Here is a 14,904-nt window from a genome sequence, read left to right on the forward strand (position 1 = left end):
GGTGCAAAACAGTTGCACACGCGGAATACTCAGGTTAAACTTGACGAGCCTAGCATATAACAGATATGGCCTCGGAACACGGAGACCGAAAGGTCGAGCGTGAATCATATAGTAGATATGATCAACATAGTTCACCGTTGAAACTACTCCATCTCACGTGATGATCGGACATGGTTTAGTTGATAGGGATCACGTGATCACTTAGAGGATTAGAGGGATGTCTATCTAAGTGGGAATTCTTAAGTAATATGATTAATCGAACTTAAATTTATCATGAACTTAGTCCTGATAGTATTTTGCAAATTATGTTGTAGATCAATAGCTCGCGTTGTTGCTTCCCTGTTTATTTTTTGATATGTTCCTAGAGAAAAATTATGTTGAAAGATGTTAGTAGCAAAGATGCGGATTGGATCCGTGATCTGAGGATTATCCTCATTGCTGCACAGAAAAATTATGTCCTTGATGCACCGCAAGGTGACAGACCTATTGCAGGAGCAGATGCAGACGTTATGAATGTTTGGCTAGCTCAATATGATGACTACTTGATAGTTTAGTGCACCATGCTTAACGGCTTAGAATCGGGACTTCAAAGACGTTTTGAACGTCATGGACCATATAAGATGTTCCAGGAGTTGAAGTTAATATTTCAAGCAAATACCCGGGTTGAGAGATATGAAGTCTCCAACAAGTTCTATAGCTAAAAGATGGAGGAGAATCGCTCAACTAGTGAGCATGTGCTCAGATTGTCTGGGTACTACAATCGCTTGAATCAAGTGGGAGTTTATCTTGCAGATAAAATAGTGATTGACAGAATTCTCTAGTCACCATCACCAAGTTAGTAGAACTTCGTGATGAACTATAGTATGCAAGGGATGATGAAAGTAATTCCCGAGCTCTTTGTGATGCTGAAATCGACGAAGGTAGAAATCAAGAAAAACATCAAGTGTTGATGGTTGACGAGACCACTAGTTTCAAGAAAAGGGCAAAGGGAAGAAGGGGAACTTCAAAAAGAACGGCAAGCAAGTTGCTACTCAAGTGAAGAAGCCCAAGTCTGTACCTAAGCCTGAGACTAAGTGCTTCTACTGCAAAAGGACTGGTCACTGGAAGCGGAACTACCCCAAGTATTTGGTGGATAAGAAGGATGGCAAAGTAAACAAAGGTATATTTGATATACAGATTATTGATGTGTATTTTACTAGTGTTCGTAGCAACCCCTCGGTATTTGATACTGGTTCAGTTACTAAAGAGTAGTAACTCGAAACGGGAGTTGCATAATGAACAGAAACTAGTTAAGGATAAAGTGACGATGTGTATTGGAAGTGGTTCCAAGGTTGATAAAGATCACCATCGCATACTCCCCTTACCTTCGGGATTAGCGTTGAACCTAAATAAATGTTATTTGGTGTTTGCGTTGAGCATAAATATGATTGAATCATGTTTATTGCAATACGATTATTGGTGTGTGCGTTGAGCATGAATATGATTGGATCATGTTTATCGCAATACGGTTATTCATTTAAACCGAAGAATAATTGTTGTTCTGTTTACATGAATAAAACCTTCTATGGTCATACACTCAATGGTTTATTGAATCTCGATCATAGTGATACACATATTCGTAATATTGATGCCAAAAGATGCAAAGTTGATAATGATAGTGCAACATATTTGTGGGCACTGCCGTTTAGGTCATATTGGTGTAAAGCGCATGAAGAAACTCCATACTGATGGGCTTTTGGAATCACTTGATTATGAATCACTTGATACTTGCGAACCATGCCTTATGGGCAAGATGACTAAGACTCCGTTCTCCGGAACAATGGAGCGAGCAACTGACTTATTGGAAATAATACATACTGATATATGCGATCCAATGAGTGTTGAGGCTCGCGGCGGGTATCGTTATTTTCTGATCTTCACAGATGATTTGAGCAGATATGGGTATATCCACTTGATGAAACACAAGTCTGAAACATTTGAAAAGTTCAAAGAATTTCAGAGTGAAGTGAAAATCATCGTAACAAGAAAAATAAAGTTTCTACGATATGATCGCAGAGGTAAAATATTTGAGTTACGAGTTTGGCCTTCAGTTAAAACAATGTGAAATTGTTTCACTACTCACGCCACCTGGAACACCACAGTGTAATGGTGTGTCCGAACATCGTAACCGTACTTTATTAGATATGGTGCGATATATGATGTCTCTTACCGATCTACCACTATCGTTTTTGGGGTTATGCATTAGAGACAGCTGCATTCACGTTAAATAGGGTACCATCTAAATCCGTTGAGACGACATCTTATGAACTGTGGTTTGGCGAGAAACCAAAGTTGTCGTTTCTTAAAGTTTGGGGTTGCGATGCTTATGTGAAAAGGTTTCATCCTGATAAGCTCAAACCCAAATCGGAGAAATGTGTCTTCATAGGATACCCAAAGGAGACAGTTGGGTACACCTTCTATCACAGATCTGAAGGCAAGACATTCGTTGCTAAGAATGGATCCTTTCTAGAGAAGGAGTTTCTCTCGAAAGAAGTGAGTGGGAGGAAAGTAGAACTTGATGAGGTAACTGTACCTCATCGCTTATTGGAAAGTAGCTCATCACAGAAATCTGTTCCTGTGACTCCTACACCAATTAGTGAGGAAGTTAATGATGATGATCATGTAACTTCAGATCAAGTTACTACCAAACCTCGTAGGTAAACCAGAGTAAGATCCGCACCAGAGTGGTACGGTAATCCTATTCTGGAGGTTATGTTACTAGACCATGACGAACCTACGAACTATGAAGAAGCGATGGTGAGCCTAGATTCCGCAAAATGGCTTGAGGCCATGAAATCTGAGATGAGATCCATGTATGAGAACAAAGTGTGGACTTTGGTTGACTTGCCCGATGATCGGCAAGCCATAGAAAATAAATGGATCTTCAAGAGGAAGACGGACGCTGATAGTAGTGTTACTATCTACAAAGCTAGATTTGTCGGAAAAGGGTTTTTGACAAAGTTCAAGGTGTTGACTACGATGAGATTTTCTCACTCGCAGCGATGCTTAAGTCTGTCCGAACCATGTTAGCAATTGTCGCATTTTATGAAATCTGGCAAATGGATAAACAAAACTGCATTCCTTAATGGATTTATTAAAGAAGAGTTGTATATGATGCAACCAGAAGGTTTTGTCAATCCTAAAGGTGCTAACAAAATATGCAAACTCCAGCGATCCATCTATGGACTGGTGCAAGCATCTCGGAGTAGGAATATACGCTTTGATAAGTTGATCAAAGGATATAGTTTTATACAGACTTGCGGTGAAGCCTGTATTTACAAGAAAGTGAGTGGGATCAGTACAACATTTCTGATAAGTATATGTAAGTGACATATTGTTGATCGGAAATAATGTAGAATTATTCTGCAAAGCATAAAGGAGTTTTTCAAAGAAAGACCTCGGTGAAGCTGCTTACATATTGAGCATCAAGATCTATAGAGATAGATCAAGACGCTTGATAAGTTCTTTCAATGAGTACATACCTTAACAAGATTTTGAAGTGGTTCAAAATGGAACAGTCAAAGAAAGAGTTTCTTGCCTGTGTTACAAGGTGTGAAATTGAGTAAGACTCAAAACCCGACCACGGCAGAAAATAGAAAAAGAATGAAAGTCATTCCCTATGCCTCGGCCATAGGTTCTATAAAGTATGCCATGCTGTGTACCAGATCTATTGTATACCCTACACTGATTTTGGCAAGGGAGTACAATAGTGATCTAGGAGTAGATCACTGGACAACGGTCAAAATTATCCTTACTGGAATAAGGATATGTTTCTCGATTATGGAAGTGAAAAAAGGCTCGTCGTAAAAGGTTACGTCGATGCAAGTTTTGACACTAATCTAGATGACTCTAAGTCTCGGTCTAGATACATATTGAAAGTGGGAGCATTAGCTAGAGTAGCTCCATGCAGAGCATTGTAGACATAGAAATTTGCAAAATACTTACGGATCTGAATGTGACAGACCCGTTGACTAAAATTATCTTACAAGCAAAACATGATCACACCTTAGTACTCTTTGGGTGTTAATCACATAGCGATGTGAACTAGATTACTGACTCTAGTAAACCCTTTGGGTGATGGTCACATGACGATGTGAACTATGGGTGTTAATCACATGGTGATGTGAACTATTCATGTTAAATCACATGGCGATGTGAACTAGATTATTGACTCTAGTGCAAGTGGGAGACTGAAGGAAATATGCCCTAGAGGCAATAATAAAGTATTATATATTTCCTTATATCATGATAAATGTTTATTATTCATGCTACAATTGTATTAACCGGAAACATAATACATGTGTGAATACATAGACAAACAGAGTGTCACTAGTATGTCTCTACTTGACTAGCTCGTTAATCAAAGATGGTTATGTTTCCTAGCCATAGACATGAGTTGTCATTTGATTAACGAGATCACCTCATTAGGAGAATGACGTGATTGACTTGACCCATTCCGTTAGCTTAGCACTCGATCGTTTAGTATGTTGCTATTGCTTTCTTCATGACTTATACATGTTCCTATGACTATGAGATTATGCAACTCCCGTTTACCGGAGGAACACTTTGTGTGCTACCAAACGTCACAACGTAAATGGGTGATTATAAAGGTGCTCTACAGGTGTCTCCAAAGGTACTTGTTGGGTTGGCGTATTTCGAGATTAGGATTTGTCACTCCAATTGTCGGAGAGGTATCTCTGGGCCCACTCGGTAATGCACATCACTATAAGCCTTGCAAGCATTGTGACTGATGAGTTAGTTGCGGGATGATGTGTTACGGAACGAGTAAAGAGACTTGCCGGTAACGAGATTGAACTAGGTATCGAGATACCGACGATCAAATCTCGGGCAAGTAACATACCGGTGACAAAGGGAACAACGTATGTTGTTATGCGGTCTGACCGATAAAGATCTTCATAGAATATGTGGGAGCCAATATGGGCATCCAGGTCCCGCTATTGATTATTGACCGGAGACGTGTCTCGGTTATGTCTACATAGTTCTCGAACCCGTAGGGTCCGCACGCTTAACGTTACGATGACAGTTTTATTGAATTTTGATGTACCGAAGGAGTTCGGAGTCCCGGATGAGATCGGAGATATGACGAGGAGTCTCGAAATGGTCGAGACGTAAAAATCGATATATTGGACGACTATATTCGGACTTCGGAAAGGTTCCAAGTGATTCGGATATTTTTCGGAGTACCGGAGAGTTACGGGAATACGTATTGGGCCTTATTGGGCCATACGGGAAAGAAGAAAAAGGGCCTCAAGGGTGGCCGCACCCCTCCCCTTGGTCTGGTCCGAATTGGACTAGGGAAGGGGGGCGCCCCCTTCCTTCCTTCTCTTTTTCCCTTCCTCTTTTCCTATTCCATATGGGAGGTGGAATCCTACTAGGACTAGGGAGTCCTAGTAGGACTCCACACTTGGTGCGCCCCCTCCTAGGGCCGGCCTCCTCCTCCCTTGCTCCTTTATATACGGGGGCAGGGGGGCACCCCAGAGACACAACAATTGATCCTTGAGATCTCTTAGCCGTGTGCGGTGCCCCCCTCCACCATATTACACCTCGATAATACCGTTGCGGAGCTTAGGCGAAGCCCTGCGTCGGTGGAACATCATCATCGTCACCACACCGTTGTGCTGACGAAACTCTCCCTCAACACTCGGCTGGATCGGAGTTCGAGGTACGTCATCGAGCTGAACGTGTGCTGAACTCGGAGGTGCCGTGCGTTCGGTACTTGATCGGTCGGATCGTGAAGACGTACGACTACATCAACCGCGTTGTGATAACGCTTCCGTTGTCGGTCTACGAGGGTACGTGGACAACACTCTCCCCTCTCGTTGCTATGCATCACCATGATCTTGCGTGTGCGTAGGAATTTTTTTGAAATTACTACGTTCCCCTACAGATCAAGGCCTCCTTCGAAGAAGATCCAACTTGGATTCGAGATCACCATCTCTATTAGATATTTGGGGAGACTATCTACCTCGCAAGATCTTCAATTCCTCTTGGATTTGGAGAAGAACTCACCCTATCTACCTTTCCCTTTGTTGTTGTTGAATGCTTGATAAGCGGAAGAAGGTCCAAAACAGCCACCTTCCGATGGAGAGGCCGAGATACTTCATCAGGAACTGGTCACGGAGCATGTCATCTCGCGAGCGATCAAGGAGATGTGTTCCTCTGAACAACGGACCGGAGTTGTGGAGCACTTAGCTAGTTTTGTGTGAAGACCAGACGCGGATCCAAAGATCCAGAGCAGAGCCCTGATGGTGGTGATGTCATGCTCATCCGGGTGGCAAAAAGATGACGACATCGCCGACATACAACCATATGCTAGAGGCCGCATGTCGAGGGGTCAGGCGCTGGAGCAGACCTCGCTGAACTGTTGTCTAAATGAGCGAGTTGAGGACATTAACGACGAGGGTGAAGATCATCGGAGAGAGGGGGGTTCCCTACCAAAGGCCACATGAGTACATAATGGGTGGTCCAGGAACCCCCATTAATGAACACATGCATGGAGCCGATGAGAGGAGAATGGAGATCCACTCCGTCCACCACTGTCCGAAGCCAAGATGCCGCAACATCTCTAACAAGAATGGACAAGCGACCGAGTCGAATGCCTTGGTGATGTCAAGCTTGAGAAGCATGCGGTGAACTTTGAGGTTGTGGAATAGGCGTGTTGTTTGTTGCACAAGCAAAAGTTGTTGTGGATGCTACAACTGACAATGAAGGCGCTTTGGTCGGTGGAGACCATCGTTGCTAACCTAGGAGCCAATCGGGGTGAAAATGGCTTTCACAAATGGATTAGCTAGGAGGTGGACTGGGCTGATTGCGCGATAGTCAAAAAGTGACTCCACATCTGGTTTCCTGGGGAAGAAGGTGATGAGGGCTTCGTTCAACTAGTGGAAGCCACAACCATTGAGCGAGTAAAGCTTCCCAAGGATATCGCAAATGTTGTTCTTGATGACCTCCCAAGCGCTTCGAAGGAACCCAGAAGTGAATCCATCCGGGTCGGGCGCCTTACCGAATGGCAAACTCTTGACAGCGACCCGGATCTCCTTCTCGGTCAATGGTCTCTCAAGGCCAGATAGGTCAAATTGCCCAGCGTGGATCTCACCAAGGTCTGAGTGTGAAAGCACACTCCTCAACGGTGCCTAGAATGTTGATAAAGTGCCGGTGCGCCGCCTCGGCCATGCCTATGTAAATCACAAGGATGTAGTTCTTCCATAAGAAGTGTTTCCCAATAGCATATGGATGTTAACCCTTTAGAGCATCTCCAATAGACGGTCCATATATAAAAATAACCAACTTTTGGATCTTCTGAGGCAAAAAACAGCTCTCCAACAGATGGTCCATATGCAAAAAAATTACATCTCTGCCTCCCGGAGATGTAAAATACAACACCTCGCGGTGCAAATGTACATCTCCGGAGGCAGGAGATGTAAAAACCGCGGCCGTGCGCCAACGCCCAACCGCCCTTTAGTTCATTTCCCCCTCCCTTCATCCTCCTGCCTGCCGCAGCTCCCCGACGCCGCCCCACCGAAGATCCAGCCCCGCCCCTACCCACGCCGCTGATTCCACCTCGCTTGGGCCGCCGCCCGCCGTCGTACGGGCGGATCGTCCGTCGCCGCACCGCGCCGCCCCGGCCCCGTCCGCCTCCGCTCCGGCCGCCTCTGCCCGCCCCGGCCCCGCCCCGTCCCGACCCATCCGCCTCCGCTCGCCCCCGCCCGCATCGCACGCCGCCGCCGCCGCCCCGCTCCGTCCGCCCCGCCCCGCGCCGCACGCCGCCGCCGTCCCCCGCTCGGCCGCCGCCCCGACCTCTCTCCACCCGCTGTCGCCCCGACTCACTTCGGCCCCCGCTGCCACCCGATGGCGTCGAAGAAGATGCCGAAGGGCAAGTCGGGATTTCTTCGGCGTGAGGGTGAAGCCCTCCGGGAACTTCGGAGTGGAGTTCTCCGACGCCGGGCGGCGTTGGTGGCTCGGCACGTATCCCACCGCTGACGAGGCCATGCGTGCCTATAACGTGGCGGTGTGGCGTGCCGGATTGCCGAAGATGAACCTCAACTTCCCGGAGATCGAGACCCGGGCGGTGGCGGAGTGGCTCGTGCCGCAGGGCATCCGGATGGAGGAGATGCCGACGACGAAGAAGAAGAGACCGACAGTTGTCGTCACTCCCGGCGAGAGCGACGAGGCGGCGATGGCTCGGTTTGCGCGGGAGCATCCCGAGTACGTCCAGGCCGAGCAGGAGTTCTACTGGAAGCCGAGGAGAAGAAGAAGGAGGTGAAGAAGGAGGACAAGGCCGGCCCCTCGACGGTGATCCCCATCAAGTCATCGTCGGAGGAGGATGAGGAGTTCTAGTGGCTCTCGGATGACTCCGAAGAGTCGTATTGGATGCCCTCGGACTACGACTATGTTTTTTAAATAATACATTTTTTTATTAAATTTTAGAAATATTACACCGTAATTATATTTTTTTTTAAATATTACCGAGTCGGCCTACTGCTGACCGATAGGATCCAATCGGCCTACTGCTGGCCGATTGGCCCCCAGTCAGCCCATTGCCGGCTGATTGGATCCAGTCGGCCCATTGCTGGCCGATTGGCCCCAGTCAGCCCACTGCTGGCCGATTGGCACCCAGTCTGCTTCCTCTAGGCTGACAGGTGCATGCACCCATTTATCTGTCGAATAGGTATTTGAAAATGTTGAAAAAATGTTGATCATGCATATAAAAATGTTAATCAAGCATTTGAAGAAAATATTGAACAAGTATTTGAAAGATGTTGAACAAATATTTGAAAACTGTTGAATAGGTATTTGAAAAATGTTGAAGAAGTATTTTAAAAAATGTTGATCATGTATATAAAAATGTTAATCAAGAATTTGCAAAAATTGTTGAACAAGTATTTGAAAAAATGTTGAACAAGTATTTGAAAAAATATTAATCATGTATATAAAAATGTTGAACAAGTATTTGTAAATTTTTTGATCATGTATATAAAAATATTGAACAAGTATTTGAAAATATGTTGAACAAGTATTTAAAAAATGTTAAACAAGTATTTAAAAATTTTGAACCAGTATTTGAAAAAATGTTTAACATCTGGAAGCTAGTGGGGTGGTTAGCTGCGCTGGTAATCACCAGCGCAGCTAACCACCCCATGAGCTTCTAGTTACTGGTTAGAAAAGGGATCGCGACCAACTAGAGGTGACTGAGCCGGTCTTCTCCATTATTTCTTTCTTTTTTTCTTTTCTTTCTATATTTTTTTTCAAATACTTGTTCAAATTTTTTCAAATACTTGTTCAAATTTTTTCAAATACTTGTTCAATATTTTTATATACATGATCAACATTTTTACAAATACTTGTTCAATATTTTTATATACATGATCAATATTTTTTTAAATACTTATTCAACATTTTTTTCAAATAGTTGTTCAATTTTTTTTGCAAATGCTTGATTATCATTTTTATATACATGATCAACATTTTTTAAAATACTTCTTCAACAGTTTTCAAATACCTATTCAACAGTTTTCAAATATTTGTTCAACATCTTTCAAGTACTTGTTCAACATTTTTTCAAATGCTTGATTTTATATGCATGATCAACATTTTTTCAAATACTTCTTCAACATTTTTAAATACCTATTCAACAGATAAATGGGTGCATGCACCTGTCGGCCTAGAGGAAGCAGACTGGGTGCCAATCGACCAGCAGTGGGCCGACTGGGGCCAATCGGCCAGCAGTGGGCCGACTGGATCCAATCGGCCGGCAGTGGGCCGACTGAGGCCAATCGGCCAGCAGTAGGCCGATTGGATCCAATCGGCCAGCAGTAGGCCGACTGGATCCAATTGGTCAGCAGTAGGCCGACTGGGTAATATTTTAAAAAAATATAATTATGGCGTAATATTTCTGAAATTTAATATAAAACATGTATTATTTAAAAAATTAGTCCGACTATGAGTAGCTCTGCTAGTTTAAATTTATGTCACCTATGTTTGAACTATGTTTGAATTTGATGTTTGAGCTATGTTGAGATCAAATATAGTTGGTCGTTTCAGAATTTTACATCTTCGTTTTGGACCATCTGTTGGAGTTGCTCTTTTACATCACCATTTTGGACTATCTGGTGGAGTTGAGCCGTTTTCAAAGATGTAAAAAGCAATTTTTGATGATGTAAATTTTTACATCACCGGTTTGGAGCACCAAAATATACATCATCTATTGGAGATGCTCTTACCCTAGTATTCCGTTCCGAGTCAAAATAGTCCCTGATAATTTTCATGTGTTATAAACTCATTCTTTTTAAAGTCAAGACTGTCCCTAACAATTTTCATGTGTTATATAAACTCATTTTTTAAGGCAGCCAAGGTGTACCTTAAATTCCATGTGTTATAAACTCATAAATTTGGAATAGAAAGAAAAAAAGGGAAGACCAGTGAACGGAGGAGAAAAGCAGTAGAAGGCAAACGACACAGCTCTCTCTCACGCTTCTCCCGTGGTCGACGTTGCAGTCCACACGCGGCTGGGCGCGGCGGTTCCACCACCTCCCTCATCTCCCGTACTCCCTCTGCCTCGTATCTCGTCGCCTTCCTCTGCACCCCGCAGGCGCATTGCCAGCCGTCCGATCGCGCCCGGGCGGCGGTGGTTCCCTCTCCCCATGTTCCGCGGCCATGCGCCTCTCCATCGGCTCCCCATCCCCGTCGCCGCCGCCGGCGGTGGCCGCCGCTCTCCGCAGCACATCCCCGTCGTGCCGTACCGCCAGTCATGTGAGCGCCCGCTGATCTTTTCTTCCTTTTCTCATATCGCTGTTTCGTGGTACCACGCTGCTCACTGTTACATGGGCTGCTTGCGTTCGTGTTTTCCCGATTCCGTGCCCGTCCACATGTGTTTGAAGTAGAAGGATGCCAGATTTGGTGTCCTAATTCATGTTCTGCTAGTACTAGTACCTTTTTTAAAACTTTTCTGGAATTGGTTCGATTGTGATAAATTCAGTAAACTGCACCTGGCTGAACAAATCTTGATTGGAGAACGGCCTATGAACTCAAAAAAAATTACTGAACAGATGAAATGTTTATGCAGAGGTAGGCTTGAGATCAAATTTCATCGGTTATGATACTTCACCTTATATAGCAGTGAATTTCTGAAGTTCAGTGTACTGTCTTTCAGTTCTTCGATTTACAAAACAAATTTTTACGTGCTTAGTTTGAGGAAAGGATATTCCTCAGATTGCTTCACTAGGTTGTGACCATTTCCTTATCCTACTATCCTACTTATGCATTGTTTCCTGCAACTCTCTCAGGTTATGTTCAGGCAGAAGCTGAGTTTCATGGTGGCATCTCAGACTCAGCATCTGAAATATGCTCCTCGTTTGATCAAATCAGTCATAAAAGGTATTAGATCAAATATAACTGATGGTGATAATGGAACGACTGAGCCAGCTAGAGAGTTGCTGGAGCGGCTATTTGCAAAGACACAAAGTTTAGACACTGGTGCTTCTCATGATAGTGAACTGAGCGTGAGCATTGAGGTCCTGAAGTCTGAATTCGAGGGTGCCTTGTCTATCCTCAGAAACAAAGAGAGGGATCTTCGCAGCGCAGAGAAGAGGGTTTCCGATGATCGGATAAGGTTGAGCAAGACAAAGCAGGACCTTGATCAGAGAGAGGAAGCGATCCGCAAAGCTTATGTAAGGCAACAAGGAATAGAGAAAGCACTGAAAAAGGCAAGTAGAGATCTGGCGTTGCGAGTGAAGCAGATCAGTAATCTGAAGCTTCAGGTTGAGGGGCAAGACAGGACTATTGCCAGTTCACAAGCTTTGCTTTCTCAGAAGGTAATTGAGGTGGAAAATCTCAAACGAGATATGTTCAAGAAGAACGAGGAAGCCGACCTGGTGCGTTCAGAGATCAGGTCCAAAGAGCAGCAGCTTCTTACAGCTAATAAAGCTATTGCGCAGCAAGAAGCAACAGTTAGGGAGCTGCAGAGTGAAATTAAAAGAAAGACAATCGATATCGCCAGATCAAATGAATCGAGGAAAACTAATGAAGAGAAACTGAAAGTTGCTGAACAGGAACTTGAGAAGCAGAGTTTAGGATGGTTAGCAGCACAACAAGAGTTAAAGGAACTTGCACAACTGGCATTCAAAGATACAGATGATATCAAGGGTATTATCACTGACTTCAAACGTGTGAGGTCTCTCCTAGATGCTGTACGCTGTGAATTAATCTCTTCGAAAGATGCTTTCGCTTCCTCTCGCAGACAAATAGAAGATCAAGCGGTGCAGTTGCAGAAACAAGCACTGGAACTCGAGGACCAACAGGTATTACTGATGTCTTACACCCATGATTTGGAAGCTGCTCAACTGGAGATTCAAGGGAAGACACAGGAGCTCAAGTACGCACAGTCTCGTTGTCATGAACTTGAATCACAGTTACTTCAGGAAATGGAGAAGGTCGAGTCTCTTGAAACCGAATTAACCAAAGAAAGACAGAGCTTAGATCATAGAACTGAAGAAGTAGGCTTTCTTCAGAAGGAGCTTGTTCGGAAAGAAAATGAGTGCACCAAATCACAAGAACTTGTTAAAGTAAAAGAGTTTGAGCTGTTAGAAGCCAGACAGGAAGTCCAAGATATGAAGTTAAAGGTAGAGTCTATTCAATTGGCTGTTCAAGAAAAGGATTCAGAGCTTTCTGATACACAGAGCAGACTAACTGAAGTCAGCAGTGAAATTGTTGAGCTTCAGCAGTTGCTAAATAGCAAGAAGGATCAACTGGTTCAGGCTAGAACTGAATTACATGATAAAGAACAACATATAGAAACACTGGAGAGTGAGTTGGATAGCATACGGTTCAGATGCTCGCAAGCTGAATCCATGGTTCAAAGGATGGCTGAGCTCACTGGCGATCTTGCTAGTTCCGTAAAAGCTGGAGAAATGGACATCTATACATTACTGGATGATGAAATTTCAAGCACAGGTACAGCCCTCGAGTCCAATTTGCATAAGCATAATCAACTGGAGGCTGACATAGAGATGTTAAGAGAATGCTTGCGGCATAAGGACATGGACTTGAGAGCTGCTCATGAAGCACTTGATGCCAAAGATCAAGAGCTGAAGGCAGTACTTAAAAAGTGGGATGTGAAGGAGAGGGAACTACGTGAGTTGGAAGAGTTACCGGATCCCAGTGCCACAAATGAACTTGCTGTTTTTTCCAGTGAGACAACAGAGGACGGCATTGTAGGAGAGATGGAGCTCCCTGAGCTTCAAATTGAAGCTGCGGGGGTCGAAGCACTTGCTGCTACGACTGCATTGAGGAAGCTTGCGGATATGACTAAGGATTTCTTCAAACACGGCAAAGCTGATTCTGGTATTGACTTGGTTGCATCAGAGAGTCAAAAAATCAGTAAATGTGATCCTAAAATGGAAGTACACAAGAAGACGGATGTGATTCTTGAAGCTGAAAAAGAAATAGTTAGGCTCTTCTCATTGACAAAACAGATTGTCACTGATGACACAATAAACAATCTTGAGGAATGATAGCTTCAAACTAAAGCATGTAGTCTTCCAATTCTATCAAGGTAGATCTTCCAAGATAGCTTCAGAGTAGAGATATACCAGATAGATCTTTCAAACATTGATGGACAGCGACGTCGCCCAGAAGGATGAGATCTTCTCTGGTTGATATCACAACTGCCATTTTGAAAAAGGGTAACATGTTGAGCAGAAGCTGGTCATCTGATCTTTTGTGCTCCTTTTGTATTGTACCTCAAGCTATTCCTCAGATCTTTGTTCAATGTGTTCCTCCTAAATATACATGGGAAGTTACTGATATGGCAATTGGTGCTGGTTTTCGTCATGCCAAAACTACTACTGAGATTGTGGTGAATGTTTCCATGTGCAGCAAAGTTGGTGCAGCGATGTTGCAGCGTGTTTGTTATTTTACTGTTTCATTGCAACTTCAAATAATTTCAAATCCCAAAGCTACTAAAGTAGATGGCTATCAAGTACTCTCTCTTTTTTCTTCAAAAAAAGTTAAATACTCTTGTCTGTCCACGCTTTCGAAAACTCCGTAGTTCAAACGGTCTTATATTTAGAAAGAGGGTGTAGATGTTTGTGCATATGCCTAACCCTCGATGGTAAAGAAGAGTTAGAGAGTTAGATTTGCAAACGGATATCAAGAAAAGCTAACTAAACTGAATTCGCTGATAAAAATACATGATCTGTTACTGTTTCTATCTTCTTGCTTTCTGAATATAAACAATCTCCTATGCATGACTACATATGACCTTGATGTCACATCTTTGGTTACACTCCTGCAATGTACTGATTATTGTTGAGATGGCCATGCCTTAAAGATCTGAATATGCTATACATACAACCAAATCTGTCCGATCCCGTCCATTTTTAATCTGCAGGCGGATGCAGATAAAGGCAAACAAATGGTTGTATGATTCAGACCGGGGAATCAAGATTCCAAAGCTTATGTTTAATTTCTTTAAAATATATATTTGAAACATCAAAATAGATGAAACTGTAAGGCATAGTAGTCGATGTTGATTAGCAGGTCATATCGTGTGGTGGATTGGAAGACCTCAGTGTCTGACCAGTTTTCATTGACCATACAGGAACAACAAAACATCCCTTGAACAGGTCAAGCGGATTAGAGCAGCAGGAAAAGTCCCTGGCCTATGCTGAACTACTGTACTTGTACCTTTAAAAGTATCACGATGCTTACCCGCAAAAAAAAGTATCGCGATGTTCTGCAAATATGGACCTCTTTACTCCCACATACAAATAAGCATACTCCTTTGTCATATAAATTGTGACTGAGCTCTCTCTGTTCAGTGACCGAAGCCTTCAACATGCTAGTCTC

The 14,904-nt window shown here is 43.6% G+C and overlaps 1 protein-coding gene across 1 annotated transcript; it reads left to right on the forward strand.

The window, feature by feature from the left end:
- The first annotated feature begins 10,524 nt into the window (after window positions 1-10,524).
- LOC123144323 (intracellular protein transport protein USO1) lies at window positions 10,525-13,862 on the forward strand. The gene is made up of 2 exons (XM_044563423.1): window positions 10,525-10,809; window positions 11,343-13,862. Exons 1-2 carry the CDS (start codon window positions 10,714-10,716, stop codon window positions 13,566-13,568), a joined length of 2,322 nt encoding a protein of 773 aa, XP_044419358.1. The 5' UTR covers window positions 10,525-10,713; the 3' UTR covers window positions 13,569-13,862.
- Window positions 13,863-14,904: the final 1,042 nt, after the last annotated feature.

This window comes from Triticum aestivum, chromosome 6D, assembly GCF_018294505.1.
Source record: "Triticum aestivum cultivar Chinese Spring chromosome 6D, IWGSC CS RefSeq v2.1, whole genome shotgun sequence".
NCBI classification, from domain to species: domain Eukaryota; kingdom Viridiplantae; phylum Streptophyta; class Magnoliopsida; order Poales; family Poaceae; genus Triticum; species Triticum aestivum.

Bases quoted from the DNA above. Each gene is read 5' to 3' on its own strand.
- LOC123144323 (XM_044563423.1), top strand. From the start codon at position 10,714: ATGCGCCTCTCCATCGGCTCCCCATCCCCGTCGCCGCCGCCGGCGGTG. The intron at 10,810-11,342 runs GTGAGCGCCCGC...CAACTCTCTCAG, and splicing joins CGTGCCGTACCGCCAGTCAT to GTTATGTTCAGGCAGAAGCT.